Genomic DNA, 19,665 nt, shown 5'->3' on the forward strand with positions numbered 1-19,665 from the left:
ACCCCACATCACTTACATGCACTCGAAATACAGTTAAATAAAAATTTAAAAAGAACTATGGTGGCTGGAGTGGATGAGAGATAGGCTTGAGAGGGGCCACCTTGTGAAAGTCCCTTGTGGCACAGGAAAGCTGACCAGCACTCGGGGAGGGTGACACCAGGAGAGGTGGGCAGGGAGAGCTGACGCCTCTGGCAGGCTCTGAGCTTGGCTGAATGGACGGTGAGGTCAGGGGCTCCAGCCACTGCCCCACACAGAGCCTTTGGCAGCGACCCACAGTCGCTGGGCCCAAGAGTACACATTGACACTGTAGAACTGGAAGCTGTTGCTATGGAAACCGACACTGGTGGTCTTTTGTGTGAAGGCTGGTAGGGAGGGGACTGGGATGGACACCTGCCTCCCCTGTAGACCAGGGTGGAATTCAGTCAAACATTTCAGTGCTGGTTATTGGGATCCAGTGCCTAAAACACTGCCCACACACCCACCCCTCTCATGCTGGGAAATGTTCTCAGCTACCCATGTCCCCTGCTGTGTGTCTGCATCAGCCTCAAGGTCTGTGTCCCTGCAACCTAGAAGCCTTCATCTTCAAGAGTTCAAGGTTAACCCTGGGCCACACAGCTGCATCCTGGCAACCCCGCACCATGGCAGCAGCTTCAGATGGAAGGTTCTATCTGGTGGGCCACCAAGGTCTATAGCATGAATGTCCCCTCTTCACAGATGATGGGCAGAGTGTGGAGCTGCCATTTTGGAAGCAGCTCCGATGTCCATCAGATGATGGGTAGATAATCATGCCGTGGAATGTTCTGGGTCCTGAGGGAGTCATAGAAATATAGGGTGTTTTGGAGCTAGCTCAGTCAGTGAAGGGCTTGAGACCCTGTGCTCCATTCCTAGAGCCCACATCAAGAGTCAGCATGGTGGCATGCACTTGTAACCCCAGTGCTGGGGAGGCAAAGACAGGTGGGGCCCACTGGCTGGCCAGCCTAGCACACTTGGTAAGTTTCAGGCCAGTGGGAGACCCTGTCTAAAGAAACAAAGTAGACAGCACTTGAAGCACAGCACCTCCTGAGGTTGTTCTCTGGCCACTACACACGCACGCGCACACGCACACGCACGCACGCACACGCACACACACGCACACACATGCACACACACACCTTTACACACGCACAGGCGTACAACACACGGGTGAACCCTGAGAGCACAGTGATTTATGAGAGAACTTGGTCCCCACAGGCCACGTGTGACGTGATATCGCCCATGTGACTGTCTAGACCAGTGATCTAGGCAAATACAGAGACAGAGACAGGGTTAGTGGTTGCCAGGGGCTGCGTGAGCATGGGAGCAGCTGTTCCTGGGTCTGAGTTTCCTTTTTAGATGATGAGAACGTTCTGGAATTAGGCTATGGTGATGGTTGCACAGTTGTGGCCTTTAAAACGATGTGTGTGCGCATGCTTGAGCACACTGTTTTTACCAGTGACATTTTTGTAAGTTTCCAACTGCCAAACGTTTAGATTTCGAAGAAAAAAAGTTAAAAATGTAGACTCTCTCTACAATACCGTCATGTGAGTACAAACTGCTTGGGCTGGCAGGATAGCTCGATCAGTGGGTGAGGGCGCTTTCCCCCAGGCCCGATGACCTGAGTTCAGTCCCTGGTACCACCATGGTGAAGGGGGAGGACAGGCTTTGCAAAGTTGTCCTCTGACCTCGGATCATGTAACATTGCCGTCATGGAGATGCCCCCCTGCCCCCCAGGGGGACAGGTGCTTCTGCCCCTGCGGACAGCTCAGAGTGTGTCAATGTTCTTTGCCTGTCACAACTTGAATGCTCTGGTCTTTCGTGGTGGAGGTTAGGGGTATTGTACAACACCCTGTAATGCATAGGACACTTGCACCACAGTGACTTATCTAGTCCTAGGTCTCTCTTTTTCTTCCTCCCCCCCCCCCCGCCCCCGTTTTTTTTTTTTTTTTTTTTTTTTTTTTTTTTTTTTTTTTTTTTTTTTTTTTTTTTTTTTTTTGAGACAGCTTATGTGTAGTCCTGACTGCCCTGGATCTCGCTCTGTAGCCCAGGCTGGCCTCGAACTCACAGAGATCCGCCTGCCTCTGCCTCCCGAGTGCTGGGGTTAAAGACGTGTGCTACCACTGCCTCTCTCAGACGAAATGCGGGGGTGGGGTGGAGGGATGGAAGATGGAACTTGGTGAGGTTGTGCTTCGTGGGGGTTGTGGAGAGACTGCACAGTGACTACAGCAGAGCTCTAATGTAGCTCAGGAGAGCAACCGCCCCAAGTGTTTCCTTGAAAATGAGCATGCATGACATAAGCAGGCTGAGTAGCCTAACTTGCCAGCTGGAAGGTGTCACGGGTCTCGCTGCTCTGCCACAGGCACCCTTGCTTGCATGGGCTATTGTCTCTCCAGAGTGGCTTTCCCATTCCAAGTAGAACCTTAAAGATGATTCAGCAACTTTTGTTTTCTGAGACATTGTCTCCTATAGGGCAAGCTGGCCTTGAACTTCTGAGCCTCCTACCTCCACCTCCCAAATGCTGGGATTACAGGTGTGCACCACCTCACCTGGTTTATGAGGTGCTGAGGACGGAACACAGAGCCTCCCTCAGGAGCGCTGAGCACTCTACCCACTGAGCCGCATTCCCGGCCTGAGGTGGTGGCTATCTGTCCCCAAAAAACATTCTCGTGTTTTGAGCTTTGGCCCATGAAGGTCATAGAGGTGGCGGCCAGGGAGGCCTGAGTGTAAATCCCAGCATTCCTCCTGCTACCTGTCTCCCCTGGAGTTGTCACATGACCAGGCTATGCTTCCACTTCCCGTCTGTGAAGCAGGCTTCAGAGAGGATGTCGCCGAGGTCTGTGGGTACACACTTGTTTCCACCTTCTTACTGGGCACACCTTGGCTCACGGCCTCTCTCTCCCCAGGGAGATGGTGTCAGGGAGTCCTTACTGAGTGCCACCCTCTCTTTGTTTTGGCCGCAGATGATGTCCGGCTGTTTGCCTTTGTGCGCTTTACCACCGGTGATGCCATGAGCAAAAGGTCCAAGTTTGCCCTCATCACGTGGATTGGGGAGGCCGTGAGTGGGCTGCAGCGAGCCAAGACAGGGACCGACAAGACGCTGGTGAAGGAGGTGGTCCAGGTAATGTGTTCTGCCGCACGCCAGCAAGGGTCGCCGGCCAGTTGGGATAGGGCACATGGGGTGGACTCTGGAAAAGTTCTTAGCATTGTGCCGGGTGCCAGCCAGGGCCAGGACTCTGCCATTTTGACTGTCACACCATAGAAACACAGCTCTGCACAGCCAGCAGCCCACAGAGACAAGATGACCGGAATGGAGGCCACTGCCTGTCCCATTGTGGATGGGTCCCAGTAGTGGCCATGGGATCTAAGGAGAGGATGTGATCTTTCCCAGGACAGCATCTGTCCCAGGGACCCTGCTCACACTTGCTCGGTGGTACACGTTAACCTGGTGACTGACAGTGGGGTGTGTTGTCACAGTTTGGTAACTAAAGCATAACAGTATGCACAGCACCCCAGACAGTGAGGTTGCTTGTTTGGGGGTTTGGGTAAAGGGCCACCTTAAGGAAGGAAAATCTGGATTTGTAATGGTGAAGCAAGGTGAGCATGCAGAAGGATGGATTTCCCAAGGCCTGGAAGCCAGAGCCCTTCCTTCTTTTAGTTTATCCAAACTGCTGTTCCAGCGACCAGAGTAGATGTGGCCAGCCCTTCAGCCCTTCAGTCTGGCCGTTGCCCAGGGCCAAGTGACATGTGCAAATTAAAAAGATGGAGCTGGAGAGATGGCTCCGTGATTAAGAGCGCTGGCTGCTTTTCCAGAGCCGGTGTTTGGTTCCTGGCACTCACAGGGCTGCTCACAACCCTCTGCAGCTGCAGCTCCAGGGGATCTGACGCCCTCTTCTGGCCTCCATGGGCACTGCATGCATGGACTACACAGACATACATGTAGGCAAACCACCCATACACATAAAATAAAACAAAAACGAACAAACAAAGCTGTGGTAAATTCTCGTGGCTCCCATTGGCTCCCTGGCTGACACACTGGCTGCCTTTAAAAAAAAAATTTTTTTTTTTTGAGACAGGGTGTCTTCGGGTTACTATTGCTGCGATGAAACACCATGACCAAACGCCAAGTTGAAAAGGGAAAGCTTTATTTATTTGGCTTACACTTCCACAGCACTGTTCATCACTGGAGGAAGTCAGGACAGGAACTCAAGCAGGGCAGGAACCCTGGAGGCAGGAGCTGGTGCAGAAGGCATGGAGGGGTACTGCTTACTGGCTTGTTCCTCATGGCTTGTTCAGCCTGCTTTCTTACAGAACCCAGGACCACCAGCCCGGGGATGGCACCACTCACAATGGGCTGGGCCCTCCCCCATCAATCGCTAATTAAGAAAATGCCCTACAGGCTTTCATGCAGCCGGATTTTATGGAGACAGTCTCAACTGAGACTTCCTCCTCCCTGATGACTCTAGCTGTGGCACGCTGTCGTGAAACTAGCCAGCATACAGGGTTTCTCTGTTATGTAGCTCTGACTGTCCTGAAACTCAGTCTATAGACCAGGCTGACCTGGAACTCACAGAGATTCCCCTGTCTCTGCCTCCTGAGTTCTGGGATTGAAGGTAGAGCCTGGCCATACCCTGCTTTTTCTTTTTCCTCTTGAGTTCTAAGGATTAAACAGAGTCCTTATGCAAGCATTTTACTGCCTGAGCTGCTTCAAGCCCTGCTGGATGGCCTCTGTAGAGACCCTAGGAGGGGTTCCAGGCCTTATGAGCATGATACTCAGCTATATTGCATTTAAAGTAGGTTTTTTGTTTCCTTGTTTGGTTTCATTTGGTTTGATTTTTTTGAGACAGGGTTTCTCTGTATAACAGTCCTAGCTGTTCTGGAACTCACTCTGTAGACCAGGCTGGCCTCGAACTCACAGAGATCCACCTGCCTCTGCCTCCTGAGTGCTGGGATTAAAGGCATGTGCCACACCCCCCTGCCAAAGTAGGTTTTTAATTAATTCTGTCAAATTTGCATGTGTATGGTGTGTGTGTGCATACGCGCGCGTGCGCGCGCGCCATTTAGTGCATGTGGACAACACTGTTTAGTCAGTTCTCTCCTTCCGTCTTTCCTTGGCCTCCAGAGATCGAATTCAAGTCATCAGGCACCCCTCAAGCACCTTCATCCACTGAGCCATCTGCTGCCCCTCCCCCTGCCCTCCCCTGCGGGGGGCCCCCCACCCCGTTATTATTTTCGTTTCATTTTGTTGAGATAGGGCCTCATTCTGTAGCCCAGGCTGACCTCAAACTTCTGCCCCTGTTTGGAGTGCTGACAGTTGAGCCAGCACACATGGCTGGATTGCTCATTTAGTTGCTTACTACGTGCTTGTTGTTTTGTGGAGCTGAGGTTCCAACCAGAGCCTCGTGCATGCTAGGCAGGCCCTCCGCCGCCGCCGAGCTGCAGTCCCAGCCTGGGGGTTCTGTGAACCTAGAACTAGCTGCAGTGGCAAACAAGTCCCGTAAGTGGGGGTGACTCAGGGACCTGGGTTCTCTGGTGGCAGCCTTCATGGTGGGAATACTAGTTCCTAGTCATGGATTTGCAGGCTTGGAGAAGTTGAAGTGAAGTGGAATTGGCCGGCCCTTCACAGGGGGAGGCAAGGGCAGCAGGGAATCACGGCTGGATCCAGGCTCAGGTAGGCTTCATCTCTCCTACCGTCCTCTTTCTTTCTGGATTTGGCCACCCTCTGTCCTGCAGAAGGAACATCCAGGCTTCGGTGGTCCTTCACGGTCAGGACTCCAGAAGAGAGAGGCCGGATACCTCTATGATATAGTCCCTTAAAAGAACCCTGACCACCATCTGGGGCTTAATGATTTGCAACTGCAGTGAGGTTTCATCCAGTTCAGAGGCATGATGGGAGTTGAGGTATGCTGGGGTCACTCAGGTGAAGAGCCGGGATTCCCGGCCAGATGGAGGTGGGTGCCTGTAGCACCCAAGCATGGAGGCAGGAGGATTGGAACTGGAAGTCAGAAAGGTGCCCTGAAGGGTCCGTGGCTGGGAAAATCAGACGACAGTCCCCTTCTCCACAGCCGCAGGGCAGCAGAGGCTGCAGGGAGCGGGGGCTGTTGCAGTGACAGTGCCCTGAGTTGGGGAATGTGCTGAGCGGACAGACCGTTCGCCTGGCTGAGGTGGCCCTGCCACACTGCTGTCTGCCGGTGCCCAGGATAACACACCCACCCATTGTTCTGGTGCCTCTGCAGGCTTGTGGGGACAATGTGGTGGCCATCAGGGGAGACTTCCCGGTGCCAGGCCAGGCTGCCTCCCATCAGAGCGGATCAGGCCTGCCTTGCAAAATGCGCTAACTCGCATGCTCTTTATTTATTTGTATTAATTTATTGTTGAGTTTACAGTACTATGTATGTGTGCATGATGTGTGTGGGGGTGGGCATGTGGAGGTCAGAGGACAACTTTGTGGGGTCTCTTTCCTTTCACCATGTAGGTTCTGGGGGTCAGGATCAAAGTCAGGTTGCAGGTGTGGCAGCAAGCTCCTTTACCTGCTGAGCCATCTCACTAACCAAAGGGAGACCATTTTGAAGGAGAGGCTTCATCTGAAACACAGTGGGGAGCCTGGGAAGGCTTTAAGCTAGGGAGAGGAATTGGCTTTGCCCAAGGAGAGGCCCAGCACATAAACAAAGCTGTTTCGACCAGCAGACTGTTCTCTGCCAGCCGTGGCTTGCTGCCCCTCATCAGACTCTAGACCTACTCCTAGCCCGTGGCCAGCCTGCCCGGATGGGCACTTGCCAACTGCCTAGCAGCCATGCCCAACACAGAACCATGGAACCCCTCTGCTTGCCAGAGCCCCAGAGGTGGGAGGCCTCCCCATAGTGTTCCAAGACCCAAGCACCTCTGAGTGTGTGTTCTGTAGGCTCTACCCGCCTCCTTCCTGGTGCCTCTCCACGCTTCTGTCTTCTGGTTATTTGTCCCTCACGGTCCCTCTCAGAACAGGCCTGCACCACACATAGTTGTGCAATGTGTGGCCCCCTAGTCACAGTAGCCGGGCACTGCTCCGTGAGTGCCCACCGCAGACATGAGTCTGATGCCAGTCACGTGCATCCCTTCTCTTACCGACCTCAGCCAGCCTTGGCCAGGAGCTCACAAAGATCATGTTTCTGGCCCCTCACCTCCCCGAATCTCTTTTTCCTCATCTGAGCAGTGAGATGTCAGTCTAACACATAGAAGCATGAAAGTCATAAATAAGATGCTGCCTATGGAGAGTGCTGGCATAGATGGACAGTTCCTTCTTTTTGAGAGAGGGTCTCATGTTGCCAAGGCTTGTCTTGAACTCACTATGTAGTTGAGGTGACCTTGACCCCCCTGGAATTCCTGCCTCTATCACCCTAAGTGGCGAGATCATGAATGTGTGCCACTGTGCCCTCTTTATGCAGTGCTGAGATGGAACCCAGGGCTTTGTGCATGCTAGGCAAGCACTCTGACTAAGCAAGCCCCCATGTACTTATGCATTCATCTTTGGTTGAATTATGGACACATCCTGGTATTTGCTGACAATGAACATCTTTGAGGCTAAGTGTTGTCATTTTAAAACAATTCTGTTTACTGATTCTTTGGAGGAAATTCCCAAACATGCATGTGGCTGGGAACAAGAAATTCTATGCTTATTCTCTCTCTCTCTCTCTCTCTCTGGTTGTGGAGACCCAAGGTCTCACACGTGTTGGGTGAGTGTGAGTTCTGGTACGTAGCTAGTTCCCCAGCCATGGGCAGTTTTGATTAAACAGAAGTTGAAGATCCAGCCTGGATTTGACTGCTGACCAATAGGTAGGGACTGCTTGGAGCTCTGGGTTAAGAAGGGTTCTGAGGTTGAGTGTTGACAGAGAAGGTGCCATGATCGATTTGTGATGTCTGCCACGGACATAGGAGCAGAGAATGGAGTATGTTTCCTACCCCTTCCCCCTCCCTGAACTAGATAGAGTCAGAGGTCAGGCCAGATGGGGTCAGGGCTTTGAACATCTGGGAAACAGAGGAGCAGGTCTCAAGCAGTTTTCCATATGCTGAGAGAGATGGCTGTGAAGGGGGATGTTTTCCCGCACCAGGCTTTTTCTTTTGGGTCCACCAACCAGCTCCCAAATCATGACACAGAGACTTCTTACTAGTTTTGAATGTTCAGCCTAGTTTAGCTCTTTTCTGGCTAGCTCTTTTAACTTAAATTAACCTGTTTCTCTTTGTCTACCTTTTGCCTCGGGCCTTTTACCTTTTCTTACTCAGTGTGTCTCTGTGTCTGACTGGCTGATGGCTGCCTGGTTTCTGGCCCCGGGCATATCTCTCATTCTCTCCTCTCATTCTTTCTCCTTCTTGAACCTAGATTTCTCCTCCTATTTATTCTCTCTGCCTGGCAGCCCCACCTGTCCTTTCTCCGGTCTAGCTATTGGCCCTTCAGCTTTTTATTAGACCAATCAGGTGCCTTAGGCAGACAAGGTGAAATAGATGCAACACATCTTTACATTGTTAAACAAATACAGCATCAACAAAAGTAACATACTTTTACAGTTAAAGTAATATTCTGTAGTATAAACAAATGTAACACATCTTTGCCCAGTTAGAATAATACTCCACACATTTTCCAGGTACGGGATCAACTGCTCTGAGTTGGTTTGGTCCACACCGGCTCACAGCAGGACCTTAGGACATCTGTCTGCTTGCATTCTGTCTTGCTAGATCACAATATGCCCGCCTGTGGTGTGCCCTTGGTTCTCTCCCTGAACAGGAGGGTGACCTGAGCCTTTATAGCCGAATCTGTCAGAAACTTGGCCTTCTGATCCATTTGTTTCCTTCATCTTTCTTTGATGAGTCACACCTGCTTTAAGAACCTGCTCTTTTTGAGTAAATTATACCTTGCTGGTCGGGTTTTAAGGACTTGGTCTTTCAGGCACTGAATAGGTGTAGGAGGGCACCGAGGGGGCGGCGGGAGGGCTGACAGTGGAGCGCCACTGGCTTCTGTGTGCTCCGATTCCTTTTTGCTCAGCCTCCTGCGAGCTTGCCCTTTCTCCTGGCAAGAAGGGCTGTTGGGGACTGATTGCTTTTATTCAGCACTTAGAGGTCTTTGGCTTAGAATTCTTGGGGAATTCCACTTGGTAAAAGGCACTTGATTGTGGCCAGCAGGTGACTTGTCCGTCCCTGCCTCAGCAGGTGACTTGTCTGTCCCTGCCTCAGCAGGTGACTTGTCCGTCCCTGCCTCAGCTCACACATGTGACAGAGTCTACACCCTGCATAGCAGAGATTTTCCATGGATTCTGGATGGTCCCAAAGCCATCACAGAGCCTTCAGCTTGAACAGTGCTGTGATCCTACGCTGGTTCCCTGTGGATTCTGGTGTCCGTGGTGGGACATTGTCATAGCCTTTAGCTTCATGCTTCAGGGACTTAGGCAGAACCCCGGATGGCTGGTGAGGATGTCTGGGAGACGTTTTTTTCTCCCTCTCCTCTTTACAGGAATGGGGAGCAGGGCCAGAGCCACTGAATACTGTTTGGGGCCTCTCGGAACCCCTGCTCCTCTTCTCTTAGAGAGAGCCACAGCACTGGAGTTTGGCCTCCCAGGATGTAGGCAAGTGATGGCCATAGTGAGTATTAAGCAAGCGCAGGTTTCGGGGAGCGGTGAGTGGCATCGCTCTGACTGTTTTTTGGTATAGTGGAAGCCACCTTCTTCCTCCTTCTCTGCAGCTCTCCCCTAGCCCAGCTTTGGGTGGTACCACTGGGTTGGTGGACACAGCCAGCATCTCCCATGTTTACCCAGAGGAAGCCCCAGGGTCGCCCTGCACTGAAAATGAACTCTGGAAAGGGCCCAGTCTCTGAACCCTAGGCTCCCCTGCAGTCTTGAGGCTGAAGGGATAGCTACATCACCCACAGATCAGCTGAGGGCCAGCCAGCACTTGCCCGGTGCCGGGCGCACCCAGCAAGTGTGCAAGGTCTTTGCAGGCTCCAAGGCCCTCATTACAGCCCTAGCATGTGGTACTGTTTCTGTTCCTGTTTGTAGAGGAGGAACTGAGGCTCGGGAGGGCCAGGCTGCTGGAGATCATGGGGAAGCTTAGACTAAACCCTATTCCCTACCCTGCTTTAACAAGAAAACTGGATTTAAGGCAGGCATTTGAGGGCTCTTTAAAAGAAAGAGTCGGGGTCTCCAGCATCACATTAACCAGGCACTATAGTCACACCTGTGATCACAACACTGGAGAGGTGTAAGGTCAGAAGTTCAGGGTCATCCTTGGCTACCAGCAAGTTCAAGGCCAACCTAGGTTACATGAAACTCTCTGAAGTGGGGGAGGTAATTTAAGATCAAGGATTAGGAGAATATTTATACGTTTCTTAACTTAACCTTGCAAACAGTACCGTGTGTGTGTGTGTGTGTGTGTGTGTGTGTGTGTGTGTGTGTGTGTGTGTGTGTGCAGGCCTAGTTCCTAACCCGTCCTTCACTGGGATCACTTTCTCAAGGAGAGCAATCTAGGGTCTGCATTGCTTCTGAGAAAGGTTGTGGAGACAAAGCCTGTCCTCAAAACAGGCTGTTTTGATGGAAGTCTGAAGCTGCCAGAATTGGACGTGACTAAAAGAGCCTCTGAACAGTCCCAGTGGGCAAAACATGAAAAGCCCCTGTTTAAAAGCCTTGGGAGGGACGTGCGGGTCCTGGACAAAACACTAAAAGCCTCAGGTGACAGTGTCCAGACTGGCATTTTGTGCTTTGGACTCTTACGGGTAGCTTGGTCCGTCTTTGGGCTTCTGGTATGGTGGGTGGGGGTGGAGACAGAGTCTAGAACAGCCTGAAGGAGGGGTGAGGAGGAAGGGCAGGCCTACCATGGGGCTCTTCACTTTGTGACCCCGAAATGAGTCACTTCCTCTCTCTGGTCCTCTATCAAAAAACGGAGGTGGTTGGCAGGGGTTAGTGGGTTCTGTTCCTGTGGTCCCATCTTCCCACCAGGTCTTGAACCATGGGACAGTTACAGCTGGGTGACTTTCAAACATTTCAAGCTTCCCCCGTGAACACCTGTGAAGCCACCACCTGGGTTAAGGGAGGGACATTTGTCAGCTGCAGGGCTCTGTGATGGGAGACTCTCCTGGGTGGCCACTCTGCTTTCAGACCAGATCGTGTTCTTTTTGGCCTCCAGCGGCCGCCGTGTGCTGATCACTGCTGCCGCTGACCTGAGACACACCTGAAGGCCAGGCCGAGTGCCAGGGCCTGTGAGTGCTGATTGTGGGTGAACTGGCAGCGTTTCAGGGCTGCTGCAATGTAGCCTGCTTCTCTTGACATAAGGCTGCGTGTGTGCCATCGAAACACTTCTCAGTAAGGACTGGCCTGGGTCCTGCCACCTCTCTCCTTGTGGCTCTTAGATGGCTTTTGAGTGTATATAGAGGACGAGTGTGGTGGGAGGTGGCCCGTTGGCACAGGTGGCCAGCGCCCAGGGACACAGGTGAGCAGCTCCTTGCTCCTCACTTTCTGGGTCCTGGCGTCGCTCACAGATCAGGCTTCATCTGCCTGGTGGCATCACTTGGTTTCTGCCCTTTTTACAAACACAGCAGGAAGGTGACTCCCTTGTGGCACTGGAAACTCCCTAGCGATGCTGGTGGCTCCCTTAGGTCTGAAGCTGACTGCCCAGTAGGCGTGGAAGCAGAGGACAGGGGCTCATTTCAAGAAAATTTTGAGGTTGGATCTGTCTTAGGGTTTCTATTACTGTGATGAAACACCATGGCTGAAAAGCTGAGGAGGAACGGGTTTATTTTGCTTAGGATTCCACATCATAGTTCATCACTGAAGGAAGTCAGGGCAGCACTTGTTCCTTATGGCTTCCTCCACCTGCTTTCTTATAGAACCCAAGGCATCACATACAGTGGGCTGAGCCCTTTCCATCAATCACTAGGTAAGAAAATGTTCTCCAGGCCTACCAACAGACTGATCTTAAGGAGCCATTTTCTCAATTGAGGTTCCCTCCTCTCAGATGACTCTAGCTTGTGTCAAGTTGACATAAAACTAATTAGCACAGTGCCCAAGTTATACATTTGGGGACATTTTGTAGAGTTCAAGCCCTAGATGGGAAGAATGTGCCACCTGTGTTAAGCCTTTTGTGGAGGCAATGAATGACCTGTTGGCCTACCAGGGATGCCATCCCACGATGCCTGCCTTCCCTGCCCCTGGAATAGTAGGGAAGAGGTCCCCTCAACTTTGTCTCCAGGGCTGCCCATGGGTGGTAGGAGCCCTTAAATGGGCTTGGATGGAAATGGGGAAATCTCATTTAGAAGGAATGTACAGGGAAGGGTTGGATCGTAGGAGATGTGGAGATCTGGAAGGTTCCTGGAGGGCATGGGGGGTGGTGCAGGTGAGTGAACATGGGTGTGTTAACTAAAGGCCTGTGAAGCCTCAACTGTCCTCGGTATGGACTGAGGGGTAAGTGAATGACTTCTCTGGCCTTGCCATCTTCCAGTCTGCTGCTGGGGAGATGGGAGCCACAGAGGGAAGCGCCTCCTCTGACTTCAGCTGGGCAGTGCAGTGCCGGTCCACCCTGGGCTCTTGAGGTGTGAGGGAACAGAGCCAGATCCATCAGCCCCCTCTGGAGGTTGAGTCTCAGGCCTCTGCAGGCAGCAGCAGCAGCAACAGCAAGCAAACAACAACAAAAGCACATCTTCCATCAAATCTCCTTCTTCCTGTCTTCTGTGGCAACAGCGAGCAGAGAATGTTCTGTGGCTGATTCAACAGGGCAGCGTTGTGGGTAGTGACATGGCTGTCCTGTAAACTTGGTGAACTTGGGAGCGTTTTGCTTCGTGGCTATTTGGTTTTAAGCATGCCTCGGGGTTTTGAAGTTGTGATTATTTTTTATAGTTTGAGACAGTGTATATGTGTGGATGTGTGCATGTGTGTGTGTGTTATATAGGGGGAGCTTAGGCGATTTTGCCCATTTACATTTATTGCTGTGTATGGTTCACTGGTCTGATCTCCTTTTTGAGATAGTCAGGTAGCCTGGGCTGGTGGCTGGTCTTGAACTCCATATGTAGCTGAAGTTGGCCTTAAACTTTTTTTTTTTTAAAATCTATTAACTTTGTGTGTGGACTTACGCACACCACCGTGGCATGTGGTGCCAAGACACAATGCACAGGGGTTGGTCTCTCCTTCCACTACGGACATCTCAGATCGTCAGGCTAGGAAGCACTCAGCAGCCTTTACCTGCTGAACCATCTTTCCCACCCAGTCTTGAACTTCTGATCCCTCTACCCGGGATTGCCACCCTGCACCATCAAGCTTGATTTGTGTGGTGCTGGGGACTGAACCCAGGGCTCTGAGCATGCTAGGTAAGCGCTGTCTCCACTGAGCCACATCCCCAGCCCCTGTTTTGTTTTGTTGAGACAAGAGTTTTGCTACATAACCCAAACTGGCTTCAAGCTCATGGGCAGTCGCCAGAGTTCTGGGGTCATAGGTGTGAGTGCCGCACTGCCTGATGGTCGTGTGATGGCCCACACTCTTGCGGTTTTAGCTGGAGCTGCACCCAGCCCCTAACACTTCCTTTAGATTTCTTAACCCTTATCACATCTTCCTAATCGCCTGTTCCTGACACAGACTTCAGGTTCTTACTTCTTTAGATTGCCATATATGGCTGTCGCCAAGCAGAGGACTTTGAACTTCCTCTGTAGGCTTCTTAGTGGGTTGGCTTCCTTGCTGGGGCACTCTTGCCCCTCCCTCCCCTGTGCCGCTGGGCTGGACTGGGAGTTGAGACACAAGTCAGCTCTCAGTTCTCTTTCTGACCCTGGCCCCCTGCCTTCCATTGTCTGGGTCACATGCACAGAGCAGTGCTGGCCAGTGGGGCTGGTGGGAAGGGTCTTTACCTTCAGGGCTGGACAAGGCTCTCTCTGCTCTGCCCGGGGGTCTTACCTTAACCAAGTAAAAGGCCAATGTATGGAGGGTGGATTCAGAAAGTGTGTGAGGATGTCCCTTTTGGCTGATACTAAGCCCTCCTCCGTACCCCTCCATGTCTTAGTGGCCTTGTTCATGGTTTTTAGAAAGCTGAGATACTCGATCTTCCTGGTGCTATGGCGACTTTGCTTATTTTGCTTTTATTGATGCGAACGCCATTTAATGTAAAATTAACCATTTTAACCACTCCTCCCTAATTCCAAAGATATTTGCCATCCTTTCTTTATATCTATATGGTAGTGCCGGGGGTGGAGGGGGGGGAGTGGGCAGGGTGCTAGGGATTGAACCCAGGGCCTCATGCCTGCTAAGGTAAGCACTCTACCCCTGAGCCACATTCCCAGCCTGAGGCAGCAGTCCCAGCTCTGTGACCTTGGGCAGGCATTGCAGTCTCTAGATTCTGTCTTTTCTGTAAAATGGAAGCAATCTTGACTGTCTTTTGGGATTTTAAGAGTTGCTCTTGGGGTGATTTTGGTCAGAGCTGTACTTCGCTCTTGGAGAGAGCTGGACTTCTGACCTTTCCTGGTTTGCAGTCACCTCCAAGCGCCCTGCTGACTTTACCACATCCAATTTTAGGTGACCGTCATTTCCTGTTCTGTCTCCCACCCCTGGTCACCTCTGGTCTGTTTTCTCTGTGGATTTGCCTTTTTTGGACATTTCCTGTCAGTGGAACCAGACAGTGGGTGGCCTTGTGTGTCTGCCTGCTTCTGCTCATGTTTGAGGGTTCATCCATGTTGCAGCAGGCATCAGAATTCATTCCCTTTCAGTGCTGACTAATTAATGCTTCACCGTGTGGGACGTCCGTGCTTTGTGTACGCCTCATCTCATCTCTTGTTGAGCTATCTTGGGGAGCTATCTGTTGGTGAGTCATGCTGCCGTGAGATCTGGGTGTGTGCTTATGTGCCCAGGCGATTTCACTCCTCTCAGGTAGATCTTCAGGTGTAAAGTCCCAGGGTCATACTTGACGCTGTGGCGTGGCCTCAGTACCACAGCGCAGTGTGTACATATGGAAGTCCCGATAATGGTGCCACAGGCCTGGGCTGTTGCTCAGTGGTAGAGCACTTGCCTAACAAGGCTAGGCCCTGGATTCCTCCCCCAGTACTGGTGTGAATGTGGGGGTGTGATGTGCAGTGTTGAGGTACATTCATGTATGCTCATGTGTACTGTGTGTGTGCACACGTGCTCACGCTTGCTCCTCCTGCCATACAGACTGTGTTGGCCTTGAACTCCTATGTAGCTGAGGCTGACCACGAACTCCCAGGCCTCCTGCCTCCACCTCCCCAGTGCTGCTGGTTTTACAGATCCGCACTGCCACCCCCAGCTCCTTTATGTGGATCATTCCCCAACCTTTGGACTTGGGCTTCTGGAGCTTTCTGTCTTTCTTTGAGATTTTCCTGGTTTATTGTAGCTTGTAATCTCCATATAAAATAGCATAATCCTCATGGCTCAGTGTTATCTGATCAGATACCACCTGCTTCACTCATTCCCACGTGGGCCAGGCCTTTGGGTTACCTGGGCAAAGTTTGCACCCCAAGAAGTGACGGTAACAGTGTGTTTCCTAGCTATAGGCTGGCGTGTTTGTAGAATGAATGCTAACAGTGCCCTGCCCACCTGCCCAAGATTGAATGTGGTTGGAAAGGCCAGGATACCCCTGGTGAACGCAGGCCTCGTAATGGCTGAGTCAGCCGGTGAGGGCCTATCATCCCGGCTTCTCCCCACCCCAGCTGCAGTAGTAACATGTGGATGAGCGGGAGCCACACGCCAGAGCCTCCTTTTTTTCTGTTCCCTCCCTTCTGTGATAAAAAAAATCAGAGATAGCCGGGCGGTGGTGGCGCACGCCTTTAATCCCAGCACTCGGGAGACAGAGCCAGGTGGATCTCTGTGAGTTCGAGGCCAGCCTGGTCTACAAAGTGAGTTCCAGGAAAGGCGCAAAACTACAGAGAAACCCTGTCTCGAAAAACCAAAAAAAAGAAAAAGAAAAAAAAAAATCAGAGATAGGGTCTCACTATGTAGCTCGATGTGGTCTTAGAATCATGGTAGTTCCCTGCCCTAACTTCCTGAGTGCTGGGATTGCAGGTGTGTGCCACCATGCCCAGCTCCTCCTTCCCCTTCCTTCCTTCTCTTCTGGAGTTAAACTTTGACCAGCTCCCTGCCCGCTTTTCCAACCTCACACCCTCCCTGATGGGGTTTTACAGCTGAAGACGTTGAATGACAGTTGAGAGGGACTTGCCCAAGGTAATACAGCCAGGAAAAGACAGTCCAGGAATCATGCTTGGGTCCAGCCATGGCCCAGAGGACATGGCATCCCTGTCCATCTGATCAAGCTTCTGGCACAGGCTCCGTTGGCATGATTTCACTGCACTCCACTGTGAATGTCTGGGGTGCCAGGGCTTCTTGCTGTGTTGCCTGGGCAACCCTGGACCTGCCCCCTCCTCCCTCACGGAAACTCTGAGCTCTTCTTTGTCCTTGCAGAATTTTGCAAAGGAATTTGTGATCAGCGATCGGAAGGAGCTAGAGGAAGACTTCATCAGGAGTGAGCTGAAGAAGGCTGGAGGAGCCAATTACGATGCTCAGACAGAGTAGCCCCAGCCCCACACCCCAGAGCCATCTGCCTGCTCCACCCAGGAGGAGACTGCCACCTCGAGTCACCAGCCCACCAGGGAGGAGGAGCCATGAGAGGCGCCGGCGCCACCAGTGTGTGCAACCCCCTCCCCTGCCTCCCTAGCCCCCTCTGCCCCTCTCTCCCCTCTGTGGCCCCCTCTCAAGCTCACTAAGCATCATTATTTGGTACCTGCCCCCTTTTTATTTTAAAGAAAAGTCATCTTGGTGCCAGGGTCATGCACACCATCAAATCCCAGGTGTCTCCATCAGTGGCCCTTGGCCTGACATTTCCCTTGCCCTCACTGTGGCCTGCCTGGTCTGAGCCACCCTGGCCTCCAGTTGCTGGGGCCTGGCCTGGGTACCATCCCAGTTTGCCTTGGCTGTTTCCTGCTAGCCCTATGGCGGCCGCCATGCCAGGAGCTGTGCACACCCTACAGCCTTCATGAGCTCACACATGCTCCTCGGAACCCCTAGACATGGCTCCAGGCCCCACCCCCACCCTTTTCAGAGTGGCCTAAGCTATAAGTCTGGTAGATGCTGCTTGGCAGTGACAGGTTTAGGTCTGGCGTGGACCGAGTACAAAGTGACAATTTGCCTTAAATCTTGCCTGGCGGTGGCTCTGCCATGTGGTCTAAACTACCCTTTTGGCGAAGTCTTTCTGAAGTATGAGAGGTCTGAGTCCAGCTGTGGTGGGAGTTTAGGGTCAACCTCAGGGCCTCCCAGGGTGACGAGGATGGAAAGGTCCCCTGCAAACAGGGAAGCAGGCACAGGCCTCACGGCACCTGGAAGGCCATGGTTGGAATCTTAGTCTGCACCACAAATTTGAAAAGATGGCTTTGTTTGCTTTTAAAGAAAGCTGAGGCGAGCTTGGCTCCTCGTGAGCACGTGAAGATGGTTCTTTTCCTTTCTCCTGGCTCTTTTCATTTTGGGGAAGAAGACTGCACTGGACTGGGCTGTGAGGACCATCTCTGGCATTCCAACAGTTTACAGAAATAAATGTGTTTTTCAAGAAAAACGAATTGGGTTGTCTGCTTTGTGTGTGCGTGTGTGTGTGTGTGTGTGTGTGTGTGTGTGTGTGTGTGTGTTTGTCTAAATTCAGACTGAGCGGTTGTTGAAGGAGCTGCTGGGCCTTGGGCATGTGGGTTTCCTTCTCCAAGATGTTTTCATGTAGCTCAGGCTGGCCTCAAATTTTCAATGTAGGAGGATGGTCTTGAACGCCTAATTGTCATTCGGCCATCTCCCAAATGGTAAAGTTATAGATGTGTACCACCTTGCCCTACTTCAGTAGCTTTTTAACCCTTTCTGCATTCTTGCGGAGGACCAGAGTTTGGTTTCCAGCACCCTCATTGGGCAGCTCACGACTGCCTATAACTCTAGCCCAGGGGATCCAGGTTGTCCCTGAACTCATTCCATGGCCCAGGGTAGCCTTGAAGTGTTAATCCTCCTGTCTCCTCCGAAGTAGCCAGCTCTCAGTTCTGAGTCTCCACAGCCAGCTTTAGATATGCCTTTTGTTTTGTTTCTAGTGAGACAAGGCCTCACTGTAGGCTAGACTGGCCTTGAAGTTGTGACACTCTCCTTGCCACAGCCTCCTGAATGCTGGCATTACAGGTATGTGTCACCACTCCTGGCTTAGATTTTAAAATTCTCAACCATAGAAGTTGACGTTTATCTTCATTTTATAAAACCAAGATCAGAGAGACTAATCCCCCTCCCCTGTCACAAAGCCATGACCATGCTGCCTGGTGGCACAAAGAGGTGACCTCATTCAAGGCAAGTTCACATTCGTGACTTTTCTGTTTATAGCTGTGTGTCTTTAGGAAGGTTAACCTCTCTGAGCTCTGAATCCCTCATAGGGCAGCACTGTATGATGGGTATGATGGTAAATCATGGCCCTTGAGAGGAGGCAGGAGGATCAGAAGTTCAGAGTTATCCTCTGATACATAGTGAGTTCACAGGGCCAGCCTTTGCTACAGACCCTGTCTCAAAAAGAGAAAAGAAAGGCTGAGACCTGGCTACCCCTTTGAGCCTTCCCTGCCCTCCACTCTATCCTGCCCTTGCTTGAGGTCTTATGTAGGGTGGGGGAGGAAGGAGAGCCGAGGAGGAAGGCAGCCTGTGGCTGTGGTGTATATTTTTGCTCTATCGTTGATTGGTCTATGGGGACCTGTCTGTTTCACAACTTCGCCCAGCCCTCCTGTGGGACCCTGGCACTCTGCTTATACTCCAGGGGTTATCTGGGGCTAGAAGGGGGAGTGCCACCCTAGGTCCCAGGGCGCCATCCAGGCTAGGGGTGGATGTCCTGGATTTAGTCTGATTAATCTCCTTGCTCCCCATTCCTAGAGAACTTCAGAAGAGATTAAAACAAGGCTGAGCTGAGGTTAGCTTAGGTGACTCCTTAAGGAAGAGGAGATGCTGAGTAGCAGCTCAGGACTCAAATGAAGTCTCAGGTAGCCCAGGCTGCCCTTGAACTCAACATGAGGATGGCCTTGAGTTCCTTATCCCCCGGCCTCTCCTGGAGTGCTGGGACACACCATTGCACCCAGGACACACCACCATACCTAGGACACACTACCATAACCAGCTTTGTGAGTTTGGGAAGTACCCACTGAGCTACTTCCCCAGCCCCAGCTGTCTAGAACGTTCCTCAGGCCCTGTGACATGGGCTGTGAAGGAGTCTGAACATTAGTTCCCGTAAGATATATGTCCATGTCCAGACTGTGGACCTCCACTGGAAAAAGCGTCTTTAGGGATGTAATTGAAGATGAGGCTGAAGTAATAAACAGGATGGTGTTTGAGGGAGGGTTGAGACCCAGACAAGAGAGAAGAAAGAGAAGAGAACGAGAAGAGGAGGCAGCCACAAGCCGAGCAACTCCTGGGGCTGTGCAAAGCTGGAGGACACAGGAGGAGGGTCCCCAGGGCCTCCAGGGGAGGCAAGGGCTGCTCTCCCGGAACCCCAATCCTGGGGCTCAGTTCAGAGTACACATTCTGCTGCTGTGGTAAACTTCAGTTTAAATCCTCCTTTTCCCCATTTCCCACCCCGACCTCTCCAGGTGGCACTGTGTCCCTGTGCCTGGAGTGGTCCCTGCACAGGGCAGGAGTTTGGGCCGTGGCTGGCAGTCGGGTT

General features: G+C 51.9%; 1 protein-coding gene across 1 annotated transcript in view; it reads left to right on the plus strand.

Annotated features, from left to right (window-relative positions):
- Cotl1 (coactosin like F-actin binding protein 1) overlaps positions 1-17,563 on the plus strand; it is a 33,357-nt gene extending 15,794 nt beyond the window's left edge. Inside the window, exons 3-4 of the mRNA XM_052728401.1 lie at positions 2,976-3,133; positions 16,416-17,563. Coding sequence (XP_052584361.1) covers positions 2,976-3,133; positions 16,416-16,526 — 269 coding nt within the window. The 3' untranslated portion in view covers positions 16,527-17,563. The remainder of the gene's footprint in view (positions 1-2,975; positions 3,134-16,415) is intronic.
- Positions 17,564-19,665: the final 2,102 nt, after the last annotated feature.

Source organism: Peromyscus californicus, unplaced genomic scaffold (genome assembly GCF_007827085.1).
Source record: "Peromyscus californicus insignis strain IS unplaced genomic scaffold, ASM782708v3 Scaffold_8__1_contigs__length_139910024, whole genome shotgun sequence".
NCBI classification, from domain to species: domain Eukaryota; kingdom Metazoa; phylum Chordata; class Mammalia; order Rodentia; family Cricetidae; genus Peromyscus; species Peromyscus californicus.